Below are 23,247 nucleotides of genomic sequence, written 5' to 3' on the forward strand. Positions count from 1 at the left end.
TTGGTCGATTTTCAACCCAGCCCCTATTGAATACACAGTGGGATATGGATGAAGTTGCACTTCCTAGAGCTTCCACTAGATGTCAACCGTCCTTAGAAACTTGAATGAGGCTTCTACTGTGTTGTGGAGCCAGATGGGAGCTCTTTGAGTCAGTGTTCTGGCAGAGATCCAGGTCCTGGTTACGCGCATTTCACATGATAGCGACCTGCGTTCCATGGCTTCTCTACAGACATAGGAATTCTCCAGTTGGAACTTTATTGAGGATTTATGATAACATCCTAAAGATCGATTCTATACTTAGTTTGACAAATTTCTTCAACCTGTAATATAACTTTTTGAAGTTTTCGTCCGACGTTCAGATGGACCTGCACGAGCGTTTGGATTTGTGTACTAAACGCGCTAACAAAAGTAGCTACTTGGACATAAATAAAATGGACATTATCGAACAAATCAAGCATTTATTGTGGAACTAGGATTCCTGGGAGTGCATTCTGATGAAGATCGTCAAAGGTAAGGGAATATTTATAATGTGATTTCTGCTGACTCCAACATGGCGGACAAATAAAATTATTTTCTGGGCGATGTCTCAGATTATTGCATGGTATGCTTTTTCCGTAAATTGTTTTGAAATCTGACACAGCGGTTGCATTAAGGAGAGGTATATCCATATTTCCATGTCTAACAACTGTATTTATTGACATTCATAATGAGTATTTCTGTAAAATGATGTAGCTCTCTGCAATATCACCGGATGTATTTGGATCTAGTGAACGTAACACGCCAATGTATATAAATATGAACTTTATCAAACAAAACATACATGTATTGTGTAACATGAAGTCCTATGAGTGTCATCTGATGAAGATCAAAGGTTAGTGATTCATTTTCTCTCTATTTGTGCTTTTTGTGACTCCTCTCTTTGGCTGGAAAAATGGCAGAATTTTTCTGTGAGTTGGTAGTGGCCATACGTAATCGTTTGTGGTGTTTTCGCTGTAAAGCCTATTTGAAATCGGACACTGTGGTGAGATTAACAACAAGATTACCTTTAAAACGGTATAAGGTACATGTGTGTTTGAGGAATTTTAAATTATGAGATTTCCCCTGCACTGTCACTGGCTGTTGTCATATCATCCCGTTAATGGGATTGCAGCCCTATTAACTGACTTGCCTAGTTAAATAAAAGGTTAAATAAATAGGGAAGTAAAGTTCAGATCTTCTGTAGGTAGTCTGATGGATATAGTCTGCAGATATAGTCAGTCTATGCCTTGATGAATCTCTGAGCCTGCCCTATAAGAGAGAGGTGGTACACATGGGCATATTAACTACTAGTCACACTCAGACAAACCACAAAGCATCTCAGACAGCAGCAGGCTGGTGCCCAACTCCTGAGCCTTGGCTTCTTTCTCTATATCTGACTTTCCCCTGACACTGATATGAATACACTTCACACGCATGGTGGACTAGCTGAGACCGACTGGGGAACGCCACACATACCCTGGCCATGTGGCCTTTCCAGTAAAGATATCACCAATACCACCCCCCACCCCGGCCTGCTCCACATTCTCATCTGTGCTCTCATGCTTAAGGTTCAGTCCCAAATGGCACCCTATTCCCTACTACTTTTGACCAGGGCCATTTGGGACACAACCTGGTGGACTAGCAGAGACCGACTGGGGAACGCCACACATACCATGGCCATGTGGCCTTTCCAGTAAAGATATCACCAATACCACCCCCCACCCCGGCCTGCTCCACATTCTCATCTGTGCTCGCATGCTTAAGGTTCAGTCCCAAATGGCACCCTATTCCCTACTACTTTTGACCAGGGCCATTTGGGACACAACCTACCAACATCCACACTCCCCTGACAGCCCTGTCAACATGCTGAAGAGTGGGGGAGGGGAGAAAGAAAAGAGGGGCGGGTACAAGCCACAGAGAGAGAATGGGGGTTGACAGAGAAGAGGAAGGGGGGGGGATGGGGAGAGAGAGGCTGTGGGTGAGTTGGCGTCCTCATAGGTTTGCTCCTAGCAGAACTCGGCTAGGCAAAGCAAACGGCATTCTCCCTAAAGGACTTCGGCTGAAAAACGAGTAAAAAAACAACAATATTACCGTTTGTCCTTAGAGCCACTAAAGCAACATAGCCAGTAACACTTAATCAAAATAGTCTGAATTAATCTAAGGTAAATCAAGAAATCTGTTATTCATTGCCATTTTTGCAGAGGTCTTAGTTGCGCACTCTAGCTAAGATGTTTGGTGCAGTACTTAGTGAAAAAAGTGCATAAACCAATGCTAATACTAATGCACTGGGGCGGCAGGGTAGCCTAGTGGTTAGAGCGTTGGACTAGTAACCGAAAGGTTGCAAGTTCAAACCCCGAGCTGTCCTATATCGACAACCTGAAAGGCTGCTCAGCAAGGACGAAGACACGGCTACAAAACCACCATAAAAAAGCCGGACTACGTTGTGCAACTGCACATGAGGACAAAGACTAGTTTAGGAGTTCAACTTTGGATCAGCAGATGTTTTTTATCTGACTGTTTGGTGATTAGGCCTTGCCGGGTAGAGGACTGGTCCATCAGGTTTTAAATATGTGTACTCGCATGCAACTAGCTAGTCCTTGCTGTGCAAACTACATTTGGTGTAATCTAAGTAAGCGTTTCTGTCCTAGATTCTGTCCCCATCGGCGCAATGCAGCCAACCAACACTTGAGTAAAACTATTTCTTTATACAGAACAAAACAAAATTACTGGGTGAAATCCCACTGCTCACAATCAGCAAAGAGGTGTACCCAGAGGACTATTGGTTTCTGATCTGCACTGTGCACTGTGGTGGATTACAAAGGTTTGGGTTTCAACAGAAATAATCCCTGTCTACAAGCCAAATCTGGCTTTAGAAACATCACAACAGAGGGAATGGTGCATAACAGCAAGGCTTTATTTACAATCTGGGAATACTTGAAGCAGATCGTTTTAAAAAAACAGCTTCCACAACCAGTTTAAGATATGACTAATCTCTCGACTAACAATGTGCACATGGCATTTTTCCAAATGGGGTAGGTTGTTTACTTGGAACTCAAGGTTATTCTAATACTTATTCTAATACTGTGGTAGAGTCATACATTTATACAAGATTCACATTTTATTAGAACAAAAAAATGACTGTCATGCTGGAAGTAATAGAATTTAGTTGTTTCCTCAAGACAAACTAATCAAGACGCTCCATCTTCCTACAAAGGCTTCTAGCTACTGGGCTGTTAATAGTTGGGGAGTTGCCTTCCATCAGATTGCACATATTTACTGGGATGTCAGCTGATGTAATCATTTTCTGCTGGAAAGCATGCCAGATAAAAATGAGATGGGATGTGTTGGGATGGGGGGGGTTCAGCAGCAACAGCGCTGATCAGAGCTGCATGAATCTTAAGTAGTCCCATGTTGAGGGGGTCTTTGTTCCCAGACCACTGACGGGGGACACTCTCCCACTTTTCTTTTCCCTTCCTTTTGGCAGGAACATTTATCATTCTTCCAAACGAACAATTGTGCTACAACACTGACCAGCACAGGCAGAACAATGAACTACTAAATCTGGGGCCTCCGTCACCCCTAACGCTGGTTGCTAAGAAACCTTTGATCTGCCGGACAGCTTGTCAACAAGCTCATCACTTACTTACTGAATTCAAAACCAAAGTTTTCATTCTGCACACATGTAGAAATACAGGCAGTCTTAAATTGTTATACAAAAACAGGCTGGTAAAGGCTTAGCTAGTTTTTTTTTTTTTTTAAGGATCTGCCTCAGTACCAAAATGATCTGTTGGTTTTCAGCAATATTTTCTATGATTCTACATGCATTCAAACTTTCAAAATTAAACTGTGTGCTGTAAGCCTACCACTGATGCAGAGGAATGGTATCAATCTAGGGCCTGTGGATGAAACCAGTCCAACTCTACATACCCTAGCCTTGAAGGGGTTAACTTCTTTCTGTCGGGTTGCTGCGTGAGTGTGTGAGTGAGTGTGGGTGTGTGTGTGTGTGTGTGTGTGAGTGTGTGTGGGTGTGTGTGTGTGTGAGTGTGTGAGTGAGTGTGTGTGTGTGAGTGTGTGTGTGTGTGAGTGTGTGTGTGTGTGAGTGTGTGTGTGAGTGAGTGAGTGTGTGTGAGTGAGTGTGGGTGTGTCAGTGTGTGTGTGTGTGAGCTGTAACCATTGAGAACGGCATCGCTGACTCTGTGCACACTGCATGGCTCCAGTAAAGTAAAACTTAGCGCACTATTTACCTGTATCGCATCAATGCAGGCAATTTATCTCAATCTGGATTTTTGACAGTGGTGCCGACAGACCCGGTCAAGCTGTTTCTAGCTCTAAGCCAACTTTGCAGTATTTGGCTTTTTTTTTTTGGTGCAATTTCTTAAATTATTTAAAATCAGAATGTATCTAGTATTATTACCTACAGGCAAAAATACCTTTTGGACACTAAATTCTACTCTACTTTCCGGCTACCCGGATAAAGCACTAAATAAACTTCAGTTAGTGCTAAATACGGCTGCTAGAATCCTGACTAGAACCAAAACATTTTATCATATTACTCCAGTGCTAGCCTCCCTACACTGGCTTCCTGTCAAAGCAAGGGCTGATTAAGGTTTTACTGCTAACCTACAAAGCATTACATGCGCTTGCTCCTACCTATCTCTGATTTGGTCCTGCCGTACATACCTACACGCACGCTACGGTCACAAGACGCAGGCCTCCTAATTGTCCCTAGAATTTCTAAGCAAACAGCTGGAGGCAGGGCTTTCTCCTATAGAGCTCAATTTTTATGGAACGGTCTGCCTACCCATGTCAGAGACGCAAACTCGGTCTCAACCTTTAAGTCTTTACTGAAGACTCATCTCTTCAGTGGGTCATATGATTGAGTGTAGTCTGGCCCAGGAGTGGGAAGGTGAACGGAAAGGCTCTGGAGCAACGAACCGCCCTTGCTGTCTCTGCCTGGCCGGTTCCCCTCTTTCCACTGGGATTCTCTGCCTCTAACCCTATTACAGGGGCTAAGTCACTGGCTTACTGGGGCTCTCTCATGCCGTCCCTGGAAGGGGTGCGTCACCTGAGTGGGTTGATTCACTGATGTGGTCATCCTGTCTGGGTTGGCGCCCCCCCTTTGGTTGTGCCATGGCGGAGATCTTTGTGGGCTATACTCAGCCTTGTCTCAGGATGGTAAGTTGGTGGTTGAAGATATCCCTCTAGTGGTGAGGGGGCTGTGCTTTGGCAAAGTGGGTGGGGTTATATCCTTGCTGTTTGGCCCTGTCCGGGGGTGTCCTCGGATGGGGCCACAGTGTCTCCTGACCCCTCCTGTCTCAGCCTCCAGTATTTACGCTGCAGTAGTTTATGTGTCGGGGGGCTAGGGTCAGTTTGTTATATCTGGAGTACTTCTCCTATCCTATTCGGTGTCCTGTGTGAATCTAAGTGTGCGTTCTCTAATTCTCTCCTTCTCTCTTTCTTTCTCTCAGAGGACCTGAGCCCTAGGACCATGCCCCATGACTAACCTGACATGCTGTCCCCAGTCCACCTGACCGTGCTGCTGCTCCAGTTTCAACTGTTCTGCCTTATTATTATTCAACCATGCTGGTCATTTATGAACATCTTGGCCATGTTCTGTTATAATCTCCACCCGGCACAGCCAGAAGAGGACTGGCCACCCCACATAGCCTGGTTCCTCTCTAGGTTTCTTCCTAGGTTTTGGCCTTTCTAAGGAGTTTTTCCTAGCCACCGTGCTTCTACACCTGCATTGCTTGCTGTTTGGAGTTTTAGGCTGAGTTTCTGTACAGCACTTTGAGATATCAGCTGATATAAAATATATAAATATATAAATAATATAAAATAAATTTGATTTGATTTAAATTTGCGGTCACCCACCAGAAATTCGACTTCTGGCCTGGATCCTGCTTGACCATTGTTACTCTTCCTTCTGGGTAGGCTACAAGACCTTCCCCCACCCTCCCTTCAGCAAATCAGATCATGCCTCCATCCTGCGCATACCCGCCTATATGTAACCGATGTGAAATGGCTAGCTTAGTTAGCGGTTTCAATCGGTGACGTCACATGCTCTGAGACCTTGAAGTAGTTGTTCCCCTTATGGAGCGATGGGTAACAACGCCTCGTGGGAGGCAGTTGTAGATGTGTGCAGAGGGTCCCTGGTTTGAGCCCAGGTAGGGGCGAGGAGAGAGACAGAAGCTATAATGTTACATATTAGGCAGAAACTAAGCAGGAAGCGCCCATAGTAAAAACAGTTCAATGTTGTTCTGACCAATCAGAATCGATTACAACTTATCCAAACCCAAAATCCGTGGGTAGATGGTTGCATTCACGTAAAACTGAAAGCGTAAACCGTCGCATTTAACCACGGCTAAATGACTGGGAACATGGAAGTGTACAAACAGGCCATGACCTCCGTAAGGCAATCAGAGAGGAAAAACGATTGTACAAAGACAAAGTGGAGTCGCAATTAATTAGCTCAGACACGACACGTACAGTGCCTTGCGAAAGTAGTCGGCCCCCTTGAACTTTGCGACCTTTTGCCACATTTCAGGCTTCAAACAAAGATATAAAACTGTATTTTTTGTGAAGAATCAACAACAAGTGGGACACAATCATGAAGTGGAACGACATTTATTGGATATTTCAAACTTTTTTTAACAAATCAAAAACTGAAAAATTGGGCGTGCAAAATTATTCAGCCCCCTTAAGTTAATACTTTGTAGCGCCACCTTTTGCTGCGATTACAGCTGTAAGTCGCTTGGGGTATGTATCAGTTTTGCACATCGAGAGACTGACATTTTTTTCCATTCCTCCTTGCAAAACAGCTCGAGCTCAGTGAGGTTGGATGGAGAGCATTTGTGAACAGCAGTTTTCAGTTCTTTCCACAGATTCTCGATTGGATTCAGGTCTGGACTTTGACTTGGCCATTCTAACACCTGGATATGTTTATTTTTGAACCATTCCATTGTAGATTTTGCTTTATGTTTTGGATCATTGCCTTGTTGGAAGACAAATCTCCGTCCCAGTCTCAGGTCTTTTGCAGACTCCATCAGGTTGTCTTCCAGAATGGTCCTGTATTTGGCTCCATCCATCTTCCCATCAATTTTAACCATTTTCCCTGTCCCTGCTGAAGAAAAGCTGGCCCAAACCATGATGCTGCCACCACCATGTTTGACAGTGGGGATGGTATGTGTTGCTTTTACGCCAAACATAACGTTCTGCATTGTTGCCAAAAAGTTCAATTTTGGTTTCATCTGACCAGAACACCTTCTTCCACATGTTTGGTGTGTCTCCCAGGTGGCTTGTGGCATACTTTAAACGACACTTTTTATGGATATCTTTAAGAAATGGCTTTCTTCTTGCCACTCTTCCATAAAGGCCAGATTTGTGCAATATACGACTGATTGTTGTCCTATGGACAGAGTCTCCCACCTCAGCTGTAGATCTCTGCAGTTCATCCAGAGTGATCATGGGCCTCTTGGCAGCATCTCTGATCAGTCTTCTCCTTGTATGAGCTGAAAGTTTAGAGGGACGGCCAGGTCTTGGTAGATTTGCAGTGGTCTGATACTCCTTCCATTTCAATATTATCGCTTGCACAGTGCTCCTTGGGATGTTTAAAGCTTGAGAAATCTTTTTGTATCCAAATCCGGCTTTAAACTTCTTCACAACAGTATCTCGGACCTGCCTGGTGGGTTCCTTGTTCTTCATGATGCTCTCTGCGCTTTTAACGGACCTCTGAGACTATCACATTGCAGGTGCATTTATACGGAGACTTGATTACACACAGGTGTATTGTATTTATCATCATTAGTCATTTAGGTCAACATTGGATCATTCAGAGATCCTCACTGAACTTCTGGAGAGAGTTTGCTGCACTGAAAGTAAAGGGGCTGAATAATTTTGCACGCCCAATTTTTCAGTTTTTGATTTGTTAAAAAAGTTTGAAATATCCAATAAATGTCGTTCCACTTCATGATTGTGTCCCACTTGTTGATTCTTCACAAAAAAAATACAGTTTTATATCTTTATGTTTGAAGCCTGAAATGTGGCAAAAGGTCACAAAGTTCAAGGGGGCCGAATACTTTCACAAGGCACTGTATGTGGCAGGGACTACAGACAATCACGGATTATAAAAAAGGGAGAGCCAGCCATGTTGGACACTGACGTGAGTAAACCCTTGCAAGGCTGCCAGCCCTGACGGCGTCCTCAGAGCATGTGCAGGCTAGCTGGCTGTTCACGGACATACAGTTGAAGTCAGAGGTTTACATAAACTAGTTTTAATGACTCCAACCTAAGTGTTTCAACCACTCCACAAATGTCTTGTTAACGAATATATAGTTTTGGCAAGTCGGTTAGGACATCTACTTTGTGCATGACAAGTAATTCTTCCAACAATTGACAATGACCCCAAGTATACTTCCAAAGTTGTGGAAAATGGCTTAACCTCGCTGCGCACCGAACCCGGTAGCGGGATGAAATTCGACAACATACGGTGATCGCTATATAAATAGTCATATTAAACATTCATGTTTCGAAAGCCTAGAATTTTGCTAATCCAACTGCGTTGTCAGATTTAAAAAAGGATTTACCGCGAAAGAATACGATGCGATTATCTGAGCATAGAGCCCCATAAAAAAAAACTATTTCAACCAGCACAGGGGTAACATGATCACAAACTGCATTAAAATAAATCGTTTCCCTTTGACAATCTTCCTCTGTTTGCAATCCCAATGCTCATTGTTACACAATGAATGGTCTTTTGTTTGATCAAATCCATTTTTATAGCCTAACACGAAACATTTTGTGAACCGCTTGTCGTGAATTCCATCTCATTCCATTTGACGACACATTCGAGGTAAATACACACACAAAACATGAGTTTTCCAGTCATGTTTGATTTCATTGCAATCAACTGGTTTGTTTGTAACACAACCAAACATGATGGGTCATTTCGCGGGACTGAAATAAACCGATTTGAAGACAACAAGTAATGACATTGTGCACCAATGATTTGCCCGCTGTTTCGTTGATTGACTGTATTTTAACCCAATGACCACTGATCGTCTTGAAATCTAGCTGGGTAGATAGCCAATGAGCTGAGGTAAATGGCAATATGTAATGTTTGTGTTGGAAGACCAACCCATGTAGTAAACTCCAGCGTAAGAGGTTCTTTCGCCATTGACGATTCATACCGGAAGGAGCCACGCATGTTGCGCACAGCATTGTTTTGGTAACGCGCATATTCAGCTGTTTATATATCAATCAGTATGGCGACTAAGTCAGGAAAAGCTAAATCTAAGTCTAGATATACAGATGTACACACAATTTTAGAAGAAATTGATCGAGGACGATTCATTTAGCGATTCCCAAATGGAGGAATATTTTTTGAACGGAGAGAAAATAATGAATATGCGCAGTACTTGTGCAAAGTTTCAGAATGATAACTTCCAAAATGAGTGTGCTACATGACATTTATCATGAAGTCACCTAGGTGTCCCACACAAGGAACCCAAATGTACCCAAGTGGCCAAATTGATAAAAGCATTTTGGTATTTTGTATATAGTTATTCCGTTCAAAATGTAGAACTTCACCAATTTGGCCACATTTGGGTTCCTTGTGTGGGACACCTGGGTAACTTCATGATAAATGTCATGTAGCGTACTCATTTTGGAAGTTATCATTCTGAAACTTTGCACAAGTACTGTTGCCCTCTTATGTTTTTCACTGAAATTGTCCCCAGCATCCTATCTTGTTGATTTTAAAAGATACAACAATAAAAAGAAAAAAACATTTTTTTTTCATTGTATTATCTAAAGTGTTTATATATATATATATATATATATATATATATATTCTCCTACATTCAATTCATATTTACACAAACTCCAGAGTGTTTTCTTTCAAATGGTACCAAGAATATGCATATCCTTGGTTTTGTGCCTGAGCTAGAGGCAGTTAGATTTGGGTATGTCTTCAGGCGCAAATCGAAAAAAGTAGGGGGGTAGCTCTAAGAGGATAATTATTAACTGACTTGCCTAGTAAAATAAAAAAATTATAAAAAATATATATATATAAAAAAAAAATTAAAAAGGCATATCGGCACCCAAAAACACCAATTTCCGATTGTTACGAAAACTTGAAATCGGCACTAATTAATCGGTCGACCTCTAATGCACATGTGAAGCCATGTGCTAAAACAGACTGAGGAAGGTAGTGTAATAAACAACCAAAGATTAAGACTAAAAGTAGTGAAAGGATTAGCCCACAAGGAAAACTCCAGGTAAAAATACACGTTATCTAGTCCACGTTATCTAGTCCTTGGCCTATATCCTAATCTGACTTTGAAAGTTTCCAGATAAAAATATATGAATTTTATAAAAAGTATTAGATGCTTACCGAGACAACCTTGTTAAATTGATGGGTCATATGACAAAAAGTGCCTGAACCACCCCCCTCTAACTAAGTGGTCACTATTGTCTAGACATGTATATTGAACCTAGTTGGTTAGCTTTAGGGACCTGCAGTCGTACGTCAGCATTTCATGCATGTTGACTTGCTATGACGTTTTTACTGTAGCTATGGGTTGGGATTATGGTGCATTCTTTAGCTAGCTAGCTACATGTCTAAACAAAAGACCACGTCGCCAGATGATTACATGACCCTGCCAGGTGGCCGTAAACACACCCCAGACACACCTGATTTTTATGACCCATCAAGTTATCAGCAAAACAATGAACCATAATCCCAACCCATAACAGTACAAACCGATTGTCATAGCTAGCCGCCATGAATGGAAAAGCTGCAGTATGTATCCGCAGGTTGCTAAAGTCAACCAACAAAGTTATAACTAGCAATGCAAATGGCTTTGTGAGATACTAATAATTTTACTACTACACATTTCATACACGTAAATGTTAGCTAGCGAGCCAGCAAGCAAATGTTCGCTAGCTAGTTAACAGTACATTGTACCTTGCAATGGAAATTACAAAACAAATAAATATCTGAATAAGTAGATAGATTCTTACACATGGATGAACGCTTTATGGCAGCGTCCTTTCCGTTTGGTTTGTAGCGACACTATAGATACACAAAAGTATGTGGACATCTCTTCAAATAAGTGGATTCCGAATCACATTTCACCATATGGCATTCCGACGGACGTCTCTGGGTTCGGCAGATGCCAGGAGAACGCAACCTGACCCAATGCATAGTGCCAACTGTAATGTTTGGTTGAGGAAGAATAAATGGTCTGGGGCTGTTTTTCCATGTTCGGGCTAGGCCCCTTAGCTCCAGTGAAGGGAAATCTTAACACTACAGCATTCAATAACATTGACGATTCTGTGCTTCCAATTTTGTGGTAACAGTTTGGGGAAGGCCCTTTCCTGTTTCAGCATGACAATTCCCCCGAGCACATAGCGAGGTCCAAGATCGGTGTGGAAGAACTTAACTGGCCTGCCCTGACCTCAAACACCTTTGGGATGAATTGGAACGCTGACTGTGAGCCAGGCCTAGTCGCTCGACATCAGTGCTTGGATCTCACTAATGCGCTTGTGGCTGAATGGAAGCAACTTCCCACAGCAATGTTCCAACATCTAGTGGGAAAGCCATCCTAGAAGAGTGGATGATTTGGGGGGGGGGACCAACACCATATTGACACCCATGATTCTGGAATTAGATGGCCGACGAGCAGGTGTCCATATTCTTTTGGTCATGTAGTGCAGCTACAGCTTGTTTGGCCAGTTGTGTCAAGTCACTCCGGGTCACACTGACTGTGTGCAGAAAGTAGTACACTACAACTTTTTCCCACTGATCTTTGTCGACAATTAAATTCAGGGCAGAAATGTTGTTGGGAGCAGTACCAACAATTTCGCGATTCTCCATGGCCTCAAATCAAAATTTATTTCTCACACTCTCCCCGAATACAACAGGCGTAGTAGCATTTCCCGTGAAATGCTTACTTTCCAGCCCTTAACCAACAATGCACTTCAAGAAATAGAGTTAAGAAAATGTTTACTATATAAAGTAAAATGGCATAACTAGGCTATTTCCAGGGGGTACCGGTACCAAATCAATGAGCAGGGTACAGGTTCGTCTAGATAATAAACAGTGAGTTGCAACAGTGTAAAAACAAGGGGGGTGGTCAATTTAAATAGTCCAGTGGCCATTTGATTAATTGTTCAGCAGTCTTATGGCTTGGGGGTAGAAGAGGTTCAGAAGCCTTTTAGACCTACACTTGGCGCTCTGGTACCACTGGCAGTGCGGTAGCAGAGAGAGCGGTCTGACTAGGGTGACTGGAATCTTTGACCAGGTTTTGGACCTTCCTCTGAAACCACCTTGTATATAGGTCCTGGATGTCAGGAAGCTTGGCCCCAGTGATGTACTTACGTTGTATCTTTCAAAAAAGGTTGCAATAGCAAGGATCATCTACACATACTGAGCAGCTCATGTTATAGACAGAAGTGTGCTATATGGCAGACCAAGCCAAAACTCCTCTCTCAGCATAACAAGCCCATCCATTATCTCAGCTAATCATGCCTAGAGCAGGAAGGTTCCTGACATTTTCCGTACCTAAACCAACCAGAAACTTTACATTTTATTTGCATTTACAGACGGCACACACACATTTGTTATTAAGGCAAATGAAAGTTCCAGAAGGCATTTCTGCCCCACAACAAATTTAAAAAATACGTTAAAATGCCTCTCCTGTGAAGTAGTGACGTGCGACAGATGCCTAGCTTCTTGAAACAAGTCGCATATTCATTCTCTCCCTATCCCAGTTCCCACTTGCTTCAAGATGTCCACCGTTGTTCCTGTACCTAAGAAAGAATAGGTAACTGAGCTAACTTACTAAATCACCCCATAGCACTCACTTCTGTCATTTTGAAGTAGTCATGGGTGAAGTCCCTGTTTCAAGTTTGCTGACGACACAACAGTGGTAGGCCTGATTACCAACAATGCTGAGACAGCCTACAGGGAGGAGGTGAGGGCCCTGGTGGAGTGTTGCCAGGTAAATCACCACTCCTTCAACATCAACAAAATGAAGGTCCGGATCGTGGACTACAGGAGACCGCAGAGAAAGCACAAGCCCATCCACGTCTACGGGGCCGCAGTGGCGAGGGTTAAAAAGCGTCAAGTTCCTCAGTCTACACATCACTGAGGACCTGAAAAACGGTCCTTCACACTGACAGACTGTGTCACCGCCTGGTACGGCGACTGTAGGGCTCTCCAGAGGGTGATGCGGTCAGCTCAACTCATCATCAGGGGCACACTGCCAGGCCTCCAGTACATCTACAGCACCCGATGTCACAGGAAGGCAAAGAACATCGCCAAGGACCTCAGCCACCCTTCACACGACCTTAAAAAAAACTGTCACTAGCCAGTTACCACCCGGTACCTTACCCTGCACCTTAGAGACCGCTGCCCTAATGTACAGAGTCATTGAAAGCTGGGCACTTTAATGTTAATAACATTTTACCCACTTTATATGTATATACTGTATTTGAGTCATGGCTCATCCTATATAACTACTGCTGTACACATCTTTTCTATTTATATACTGTCCACACACACAGTACTAGTCAAAAGTTGACACACCTACTCATTCAAGGGTTCTTCTTTATTTTTACTATTTTCTACATTGTAGAATAATAGTGAAGACAACAAAACTATGACATAACACACATGGAATCGTGTAATAACCAAAAGTGTTAAACAAATCAAAATATATGTTATATTTGAGATTCTTCAAAGTAGCTACCCTTTGCCTTGACAGCTTTGCACACTCTTGGCATCCTCTCAACCAGCTTCATGAGGTAGTCACCTGGAATGCATATCAATCAACAGGTGTGCCCTGTTAATTTGTGGAATTTCTTTCCTTAATGCATTTGAGCCAATCAGTTGTGTTGTGACAAGGTAGGGGTGGTATAACAGAAGATAGCCCTACTTAATATGGACTTCGTCTTTTACCATGGCAAGAACAGCTCAAATAAGCAAAGAGAAATTACAGCCCATTGTTACGTTAAGACATGAAGGTCAGTCAATGCGGAAAACGTTAAAAATTCTTTAAGTTTCTTCAAGTGCAGTAACAAAAACCATCAAGCACTATGATGAAACTGGCTCTCATGAGGACCGCCACAGGAAAAGGAGACCCAGAATTACCTCTGCTGTAGAGGACAAGTTCATTAGAGTTACCTGCCTCAGAAATTACAGCCCAAATAAATGCTTCAGTGTTCAAGTAAGACACATCAACATCAACTGTTCAGAGGAGACTGCATGAAGCAGGCCTTCATGGTCGAACTGCTGTAGAGAAACCACTACTGAAGGACACCAATAAGAAGATACTTGTTTGGGCCAAGAAACCCGAGGAATGGACATTAGACTGGTGGAAATTGGTCTGATGAGTACAAATTGGAGATTTTTGGTTCCAACCGCCGTGTCTTTGTGAGACGCACAGTAGGTGAACGGATGATCTCCGCATGTGTGGTTCCCAACGTGAAGTATGGAGGAGGTGGTGGGATGGTTTAGGGGTGCTTTTCTGGTGACACTGATTTATTTAGAATTCAAGGCACACTTAACCAACATGGCCACCACAGCATTCTGCAGCTATATGCCATCCCATCTGGTTTGAGTTTAGTGCGACTATCATTTGTTTTTCAACAGGACAATGACCCAACACACCTCCAGGCTATGTAAGGGCTATTTGACCATGAAGGAGAGTGATGGAGTGCTGCATCAGATGGCCTCCACAATCACCTGACCTCAACCTAATTGATGGTTTGGGATGAGTTGGACCGCAGAGTGAAGGAAAAGCAGCCAACAAGTTCTCAGCACATGTGGGAACTCCCTCAAGACTGTTAAAAAAGCATTCCATGTGAAGCTTGTTGAGAGAATGCCAAGAGTGTGCAAAGCTGTCATCACGGCAAATGGTAGCTACTTTGAAGAATATCAAATGTATTTTAAATGAGTTTAACACTTTTTTGGTTACTGCTGGATTCCATATGTGTTATTTCATAGTTTTGATGTCCTCAATGTAGAAAATAGTAAAAATACTTGAATGAGTAGATGTCCAAACTTTTGACTGGTACTGTATATATTTATATTCCAGACTATGACACTGCTCGTTCTGATAAGTTAATAAAATAATTAAGACCGTTGGATGATGTGTGTGTTATTGCGCTGCTAGATATTGCTGCCCTTTTGGAGATTCATCTGCAAAACTGGGCCCCCCGAGTGGCGCAGCGGTCTAAGGCACTGCATCGCAGTACTAGAGGCTTCACCAGACGCGGTTCGATCCCGGGCTGTCTCGCAGCCGGCCGCGACCAGGAGACGGAGCACAATTGGATATCACATTTTTAACAAAAACATCTGCAAAACTGTGTACGTGGCCAATAAACTTTGATTCGTCCATCTAGCCCAGCTCTCCTGTCACACACCCCCCCCCAACATACTGTAGGGATACATACAGCATATCCCTAACAAGAGAGATGTCTCAAGTGTTAGACTAAGATGACATGGTATCAAAATTGTGCAACATAGCTACAGTATGATTAGGTATGAGGCAGATGATTGCAACGAGGGAAAAATTAGTGTTAGAGTGAAGTGACAATTAGATGCCAGAAACGTGACAAGCTAGCATTTTATTGCCTCCATTTCAACATAAGAGTATTATATAGGCTACAGAGAAACTCCAGCATTCCAATGGAAAATAACAGGCGAGCCAGCAGCAACAAGCGAGCCAGTCAGAAGCAACAAGCGAGCCAGTCAGAAGCAACAAGCGAGCCAGTCAGAAGCAACAAGCGAGCCAGTCAGAAGCAACAAGCGAGCCAGCAGCAACAGTGAACATAACAAATGAAGAGGATGCAAATGAGGCCCCATGAGAATCACATGTGTCTTCTGGGAGAAAACAGAAAGGTTAGTGCTACATCACATGGGGTGGAGGTTAGACCAGGCTGGGTTAGTGCTACATCACATGGGGTGGAGGTTAGACCAGGCTGGGTTAGTGCTACATCACATGGGGTGGAGGTTAGACCAGGCTGGGTTAGTGCTACATCACATGGGGTGGAGGTTATACCAGGCTGGGTTAGTGCTACATCACATGGGGTAGAGGTTAGACCAGGCTGGGTTAGTGCTACATCACATGGGGTGGAGGTTATACCAGGCTGGGTTAGTGCTACATCACATGGGGTAGAGGTTAGACCAGGCTGGGTTAGTGCTACATCACATGGGGTAGAGGTTAGACCAGGCTGGGTTAGTGCTACATCACATGGGGTGGAGGTTAGACCAGGCTGGGTTAGTGCTACATCACATGGGGTGGAGGTTAGACCAGGCTGGGTTAGTGCTACATCACATGGGGTAGAGGTTAGACCAGGCTGGGTTAGTGCTACATCACATGGGGTGGAGGTTAGACCAGGCTGGGTTAGTGCTACATCACATGGGGTGGAGGTTAGACCAGGCTGGGTTAGTGCTACATCACATGGGGTGGAGGTTAGACCAGGCTGGGTTAGTGCTACATCACATGGGGTAGAGGTTAGACCAGGCTGGGTTAGTGCTACATCACATGGGGTGGAGGTTAGACCAGGCTGGGTTAGTGCTACATCACATGGGGTGGAGGTTATACCAGGCTGGGTTAGTGCTACATCACATGGGGTGGAGGTTATACCAGGCTGGGTTAGTGCTACATCACATGGGGTGGAGGTTATACCAGGCTGGGTTAACCTCCACCCCATGTGATGTAGCACTAACCCAGCCTAATATAACCTCCACCCCATGTGATGTAGCACTAACCTTACACTAGCTCCATCTTCCTGCCTCTTGGCATGCAAAGCATTGCCTGGGTGGGGAAAGTGTAATATAAAGGCACACTAACATGATGGTGATATCCTCTTACTTCATCCCACAAAACAGGCACGAGAGAAGACAGTGGACGCTTTCTTGTAACCTTCATGCAGACAATGGGAACAAGAACTTACTTGTCTGTCATGGCTTCAACTAGCGAATATTGATTCATGAAACGGCCTTCTCTGTCCTGCACAGTAGCTTGAAACAGGGGAGTGAAGGATGAGATGGTTTACATCACAGATCTGTGAAGGGAGAGAAGAGGAGGAGGATAGGGAGAGGAACAGTGAGTTCATATGAAACATTTAAACATATCCAGGGCTTTACATATGTCATTTATAGCATTTTATAAAATTATATTTGCTGACATGGAACTCACAACACCCTATCTTTCCACGAATAATTTAAAAAAAACATGCATATACTTAACTAGAAAACCTAAAATGCCCTTTTTAAATGGCCCAGTAGGTATTTTTCTTGCTTGTAATATGGACACCAAGCTTCTCTGGAGCACATATTACAACACCCTGTGTTTCAGCACAAAAGACATTTGAACAGGCTGGGGATAACTTGCAGACAAGCCTGACTTGCTCACAATTAGCAAAGGCAAGGATTGGTCTTCAACTTGTGGGGGATACAGTTGCCATGGCTACCAGCGCAGCTGAAGCCGCCAAGCATAAATTGTGTTTCTAGCACAGAGAAATCCACCAGGCAACCAGACGGCTGGAAAGAGTGGTCTAGGATATACTTCGGGGCATAAATTGCTGAAACGTTTCGTTAAATCAAATTTCACCACAACAAAATGTCATTACCTGATGAAAATGCATTACACCATCCAGTGTACATGCAGTTGCTATGGTTGCATCAATGTTAACAGTCATCACGTGGTGCAATATGTACACAAGGGTTAGGAAGGCACTTGACGACAGTACACAAAGCATTTCTTTATGTATGCCAATGACGCCATTATTGAAGTGTTTTTCTAAATAAAAAGACACCTATAGTATAGTGATGTAAAATGTGTTATTTACTACTGCAGTTGTATCATAAATCTAATCCTAGACTTTATCCTGCAATAGAGCTCTGATATTAAAAAATAAATGAAAAACCTGCTCAATATTGGATTTTCATTAGGATGTTGGTGACAACATTTTAATTTGGAACACTATTTGCCACGTGCTTATTCTTAGATCTCTAAACTGTGTACTCGCTGTACAGTAATGCATCAGCAGAATCAGCCATAATTCTATCAGCTTATCTTTCCATAAAAAGATTAAAACAGTAACACATTAGCTAAATAGATTAGGCCCATCCGCATGTCAACACATACGCAAAAAAAGTCTCTAACACCTATCCTGAAGAGGGATAGGTAGATAAAAATCAGCTAGATGGGTTTTCGCTCTTTTAGCCTACAAAACAGGGCCTGGCTACTGCCATTTTCAGCAAGTAAACATACAATAGGCCTTTTGACAATTACACTGGTCTTCTGACATTACTCCGTGATCAGCCACCACATGTAGGTCAAGATATACTTCACCACCTAATCAAAAGCAATGTTAAAAAGCTATAATGGTTTAGGACTGCTGGTGTGGATACCATAACGGAGATGCTCGAAGGGACAAAGTGTACTGTTGGAGCTGATCTAGGATCAGGTCCATAACAAATCTGATTCATGACTTAATGCCGGGCATACAGTACACGATTTCACCACAAAAATGCGTCACTGTTTTTGCCATCACCAGACTAAATTTTCACAATCGGGGTGGAATCCTATGAACTTGGGTTAGGATCAGTATGTCTGGACTGGGGTATTTTTAGTGGGTTAAGGACACACCGATGATCGCTGTTCCCTTCTACAGACCCCTGTCAGATGTCCTGAGCATTTTCTAACATTTTTGGTTTTGTATCTTGTACTAGGAGCAGTGCTACGACTTAAAAATTGGACAAGGCCTACTGCCAGTAACCAATTAGCGCTCAGCATGTGAGATCAAAACAACGATGACCAAGAGGAAAACAACAACACATAGTGGCTGTGGTAACTAGTGACAACCTGTGCCAACATTATATATCGTAAAACATTCATTTGTCATCTTCATTTAAGATTAAAAGTTAGGCATATGGTTAGGAGTGTGGTTAAGATAAGTTTTAAAATCTGATTTTAAAGAAATAAAATGTAGAAATAGGCAGGTTTAGCCATAATTAATGAGAATGAGTCCCACTGTAGAACAATACAGTGAATTCAGGAAGTTCTCAGACCTTGACTTTTTCCACTTTGTTACGTTAAAGCATGATTCTTTTTTTATTTTTTTTTATTCTTTTTTAAATACAAACATCTACACACAATACACCATACTGATCAAGTGAAAACAGTTTTTTTTTTTAACAAACAGAAATAACTAATTTACTTAAGTATTCAGACCCTTTGCTATGAGACTTGAAATTTAGTTTCATTGATCATCCTTGAGATGTTTCTACAACTTGATTGGAGTCCACCTGTGGTACATTCAATTGTTTGGACATTATTTGGAAAGGCACACACCTGTCTGTATAAGGTCCCACAGTTGGCAGTGCAAAAACCAAACCACGAGGTCTAAAAACATTGTCCGTATAGATTCCGAGAGAGGATTGTGTCGAGGCACAGATCTGGGGAAGGGTACCAAACCATTTCTGCAGCATGGAAGGTCCCCAAGAACAGTGGCCTCCATCATTCTTAAATGGAAGAAGTTTGGAACCACCAAGATTCTTCCTAGATCCGGCCAAACTGAGCAATGGAGGGAGGAAGTCTCTGAAAGTCCTTGAGGACCAGCCCGAACCCGATGGACATATCAGGAGAGACCTGAAAAATATCTGTGCAGCGACACTCCCCATCCAACCTCACAGAGCTCGAGAGGATCTGCAGAGAAGAATGGGAGAAACTCTCCAAATACAGGTGTGCCAAGCTTGTAGCGTCATACCCAAGAAGACTTGAGGCTGTAGTCGCTGCCAAAAGATGCAAAAATGTCTAAAACACCATTTTTGCTTTGTCATTATGGGGTAGTTTGTGTAGATTGAGGGGGGCGGGGGGGGCTGTAAGGTGACAAAATGTGGAAAAAGTCAAAGCGCTGTAAATCCATATCGTCCACACAATATTTTGCACCTCTGTGAAACAGGGCAGGATCAACTAGGAAATCATCATGTAATGTGAGCGCCCACATCCTGGGGTTGAGGATGAACTGAATGAAAGATCTGGGACAAGAAAACATTTATTAGGGAAATATGTGGGCAAGTCCAAGTTGTTACGATTTTAGAGGTTGTGTATGCCCAGTATAAAAAGCAAAACAGATCCTACTCAGAGGCTTGATAAATACAGACCCAGACCACCTCTAGCTGTGGAACCTGGAGCTAATGACTGGTTCTCAGGGGGGGAGAACCATCCTGGCTGGGTTGCCTGGCTGTCATCTAGTGTTCCTGTCTGCCTCCATCCACCTCGTTAGTGAGTTTAGGACGTCTGGTGCAGTCTGCCTGCCCTGGGACATGGCTTGAGATTAGATTCCTATGGCATTCCAAATTAACAGCCATGTCTTAGGGCAAGTGTTCTGCCTCCAGTCCCCTCGGTGCTCCTCCCCGTCAAGACAGGCCCTCTCTTTACAATAACATAAGGCAGCAGAATGGCTGACATTCTTCAACTAGGTCTATGCTCCTGGTCCTCTATAACTCAGTAAAGCTCAAATCTTCTCTGCAATATACAGGCCTCCTTTTTGTCTTTACGTCCACCCCAGCCCCTCCCCATAAGCAATTAAGCATTCAATTTGTAAAAGAAGAAGTTTGTAAGAAAATAAACATTGACCTGTGCCTGCCAACATTTGTATGGGTCTCTTGGGCAGGCAGATTAGACTACCCCAGAACATGTGGGGGCGATAAAATGTGCGGCAACCACTATTTTCTCCAGTCAATTTCCTACTGCCCATCATGGAAAAGTTTGAAATATGCAGAGATAGCAGAGGGTTTTCCCACAATGCAGTTGTTCATGAACCAATTGTCAAAGTGCTCAGTGCTGCAGACACTAATGAAAAAAGGCAAGCGCTGCAGTTTGCCTTGCGGAGAGGAAACTCCATTAAAGTATGCCCAAGGGGGGAAAAGCAACTTAAAAGGGTAGGCCTGTGGAATTTTAACAATATATCTTGAAATCTGCATAGAATTAATGCATAAATTAGTTTCAGGTAATCAAAGAGCTTCCAAGGAAACTCTGCAGACTTTGAAGTCAATTCAGTTGTTTTCCTCTACCTTAGTTCAACCATCATCTAGGAGATTGATAATGTTCTGTTTTATAAAGATCTGTCCAATAGAATTCATGGAGGCTCATCAAGAAATGTGAATTTCACTACCACAGCAGGAATTCAAAAGATATATATAAAATAATGAATTAACAAAAAGGGGGGGGGGAAAAACCAACCAACATCTCTGATAAACAGACAGCCACAAAAAAAAAGATGCAAATCCAAATTCTTGACATTTTCCACTCTGTACATGTAGGATTAAATGGAAAAGAATGATGTGGTGTCAAATCACACATCACTTGATCCTTGTGATGTTTAAAGATGGCACATGAATGACAAAAGGCTGCATGGCTATCTGTTCTGTGCTACCACTGCTATTGTGGGGAATTGAGAGCTCCGAGGCACGAGCCCAGAGTCTTTGAAGTGCAGCGATAGCACTTGAAAAGACGTTAACTGGCTTTGATCTTGTGAAGCAAGGCAACACTGACTGGGCTGGCTGCTGCAAACGAAAAGAGTATCCCCCATACCAAATAATGAGGTGGAAAAGAAGCATCTCTACAGGGAGAGACCAAAAAAATACCAGCTTCCTTGTCAGGGTAAAATAATAACACACAGCAAGTAGCTTCACAACTTTTTCCATGTCCTGCCGTAACAAAACCTTAAATAGGAATAGGTCACTTTAGAAAATAAATCACATCTGTATAGCCTGGTAGAGGAAAGACAGAACGGCTGTTTCCTTTTAGAGCCTCTGTACAAATGTACCCCTTGCAGATCTAACTACCGGTAAATCAACAGTCAATAAGCTCATTTAAAAAAAAGGCATAAATATTACTGAAACTAAAGAGTATAAGAATCAAGTGGAATACCTCAACACCGATAGTACAGTAGTGCTAAACAGTTTGAAAAATCACATGCAGGCACCAGATTTCATTAGAAACAAAAAAACACTGAATAAGTCAACATCCAGACAGAGAAAATATGTTGTTTTTTAAAAATACTAAAACCATAAGCTTACTTCGAATGTGGATCGTAGTAGTCAACTTCCAAAGACACACTGATCATGACATGTTCTCAACAAAGAGTTATTGGTCACATTATGTTGCTTCCATTCAGTGTCTGTTGTCCCATGCAAGTCCTGGTAGTATTTATGATAAGGGACTCTTACCCAGCTCTGTAGCCCAGTCAGAAGCTCCCTCAGCTGGGGAGAGTAGCAGTTGGAGGTGGTTCCACTCTTCACAATTCCCCTACCAAGATGTTAGCATGACCAGTGACAACACTGCTGACCATGACAAAGAGAAAACAAATACAAGCATCCACCAAAAGGCAGTAGCCACCTCTTTCTAGAGACGGTAGTCACCTCCTCTTTCCAGCCATACCGCTCCTTCCTTCCTCACCAGTAACAATAAATAATTCAGCCCAGTCTGTCCAAAAAATGCGACAGAAATAAGAATAGGAGGGAAAACCCCACTCATCCAACACACAGAGAGCAGAGCAGCCTTGCCTCTTTGGCAGCCCTACCTTAACAATAGGATTATCTAGTGGACTTGCCTGCCTTCTCTCTGTCAAGGCAGTCAAGCGGTGTACGTTGTGGAGCGATAGCGCTGAAATCTCTCTCGCCTCTGGAATGCACACAATTTCAGGAGGAGGAGGGGGAAGGGGGGGGTTTCTCTGAGTGAGTGTCTATTGTTTAAAAGGGTCGTTTCTGCGATCCTTAGCAGGCAGGGTGAATAGGGATCAGTATTCCAGCTGCCCTCTTTCAGCAGTAAATCCTATTGTGTAACCCAAGGTGCTCTGGTGCTGCCACAGTGAGGGAAACAGGAGGGGGTTATATCGGAGCATAATTTAAACAGAGGTTAGTGTCCGCCCACATGAGTAGAGCACTTGTTATAGGTTAAAGATTGACAAGTTGTATGACAACGGTGTGGACTTCAGCTGCAAAGAGCAGTGGACATGCCAGTGACAGAATGTACTGTATGTACAAAACTCCACTTCTTTCAGCCACACTGGAACCTTGTCAAAACACGGTCAACAGCACTGTGCTTCACTGAGCTTGGTTTCTCTCCTCTACCCTCCGTGATATCCATCCTCTTGGCTTCAGCCGTTGGATCTCGGAGACTTTTCAATTTTCGGGAGTTCTGTTGT

The 23,247-nt window shown here is 43.0% G+C and overlaps 1 protein-coding gene across 7 annotated transcripts in view; it reads right to left on the reverse strand.

The window, feature by feature from the left end:
- sema4d (sema domain, immunoglobulin domain (Ig), transmembrane domain (TM) and short cytoplasmic domain, (semaphorin) 4D) overlaps positions 1–23,247 on the reverse strand; it is a 90,374-nt gene that overhangs the window by 51,678 nt on the left and 15,449 nt on the right. For 6 of the 7 annotated variants that reach the window (XR_006084007.1, XM_042326498.1, XM_042326497.1 and 3 more), the window contains exon 2: positions 16,984–17,094. Coding sequence is in view for 5 of the 7 variants with exons in the window: in XM_042326498.1 (XP_042182432.1) it covers positions 16,984–17,021 (38 nt within the window). In the remaining 2 variants the exon portion in view is untranslated. Of the gene's footprint in view, positions 1–16,983; positions 17,095–22,270; positions 22,665–23,247 lie in introns of those variants that run through there. The other variant, XM_042326495.1, reaches the window with a different exon arrangement.

Source organism: Oncorhynchus tshawytscha, linkage group LG09 (assembly GCF_018296145.1).
Source record: "Oncorhynchus tshawytscha isolate Ot180627B linkage group LG09, Otsh_v2.0, whole genome shotgun sequence".
In the NCBI taxonomy this organism is placed as follows: Eukaryota; Metazoa; Chordata; class Actinopteri; order Salmoniformes; family Salmonidae; genus Oncorhynchus; species Oncorhynchus tshawytscha.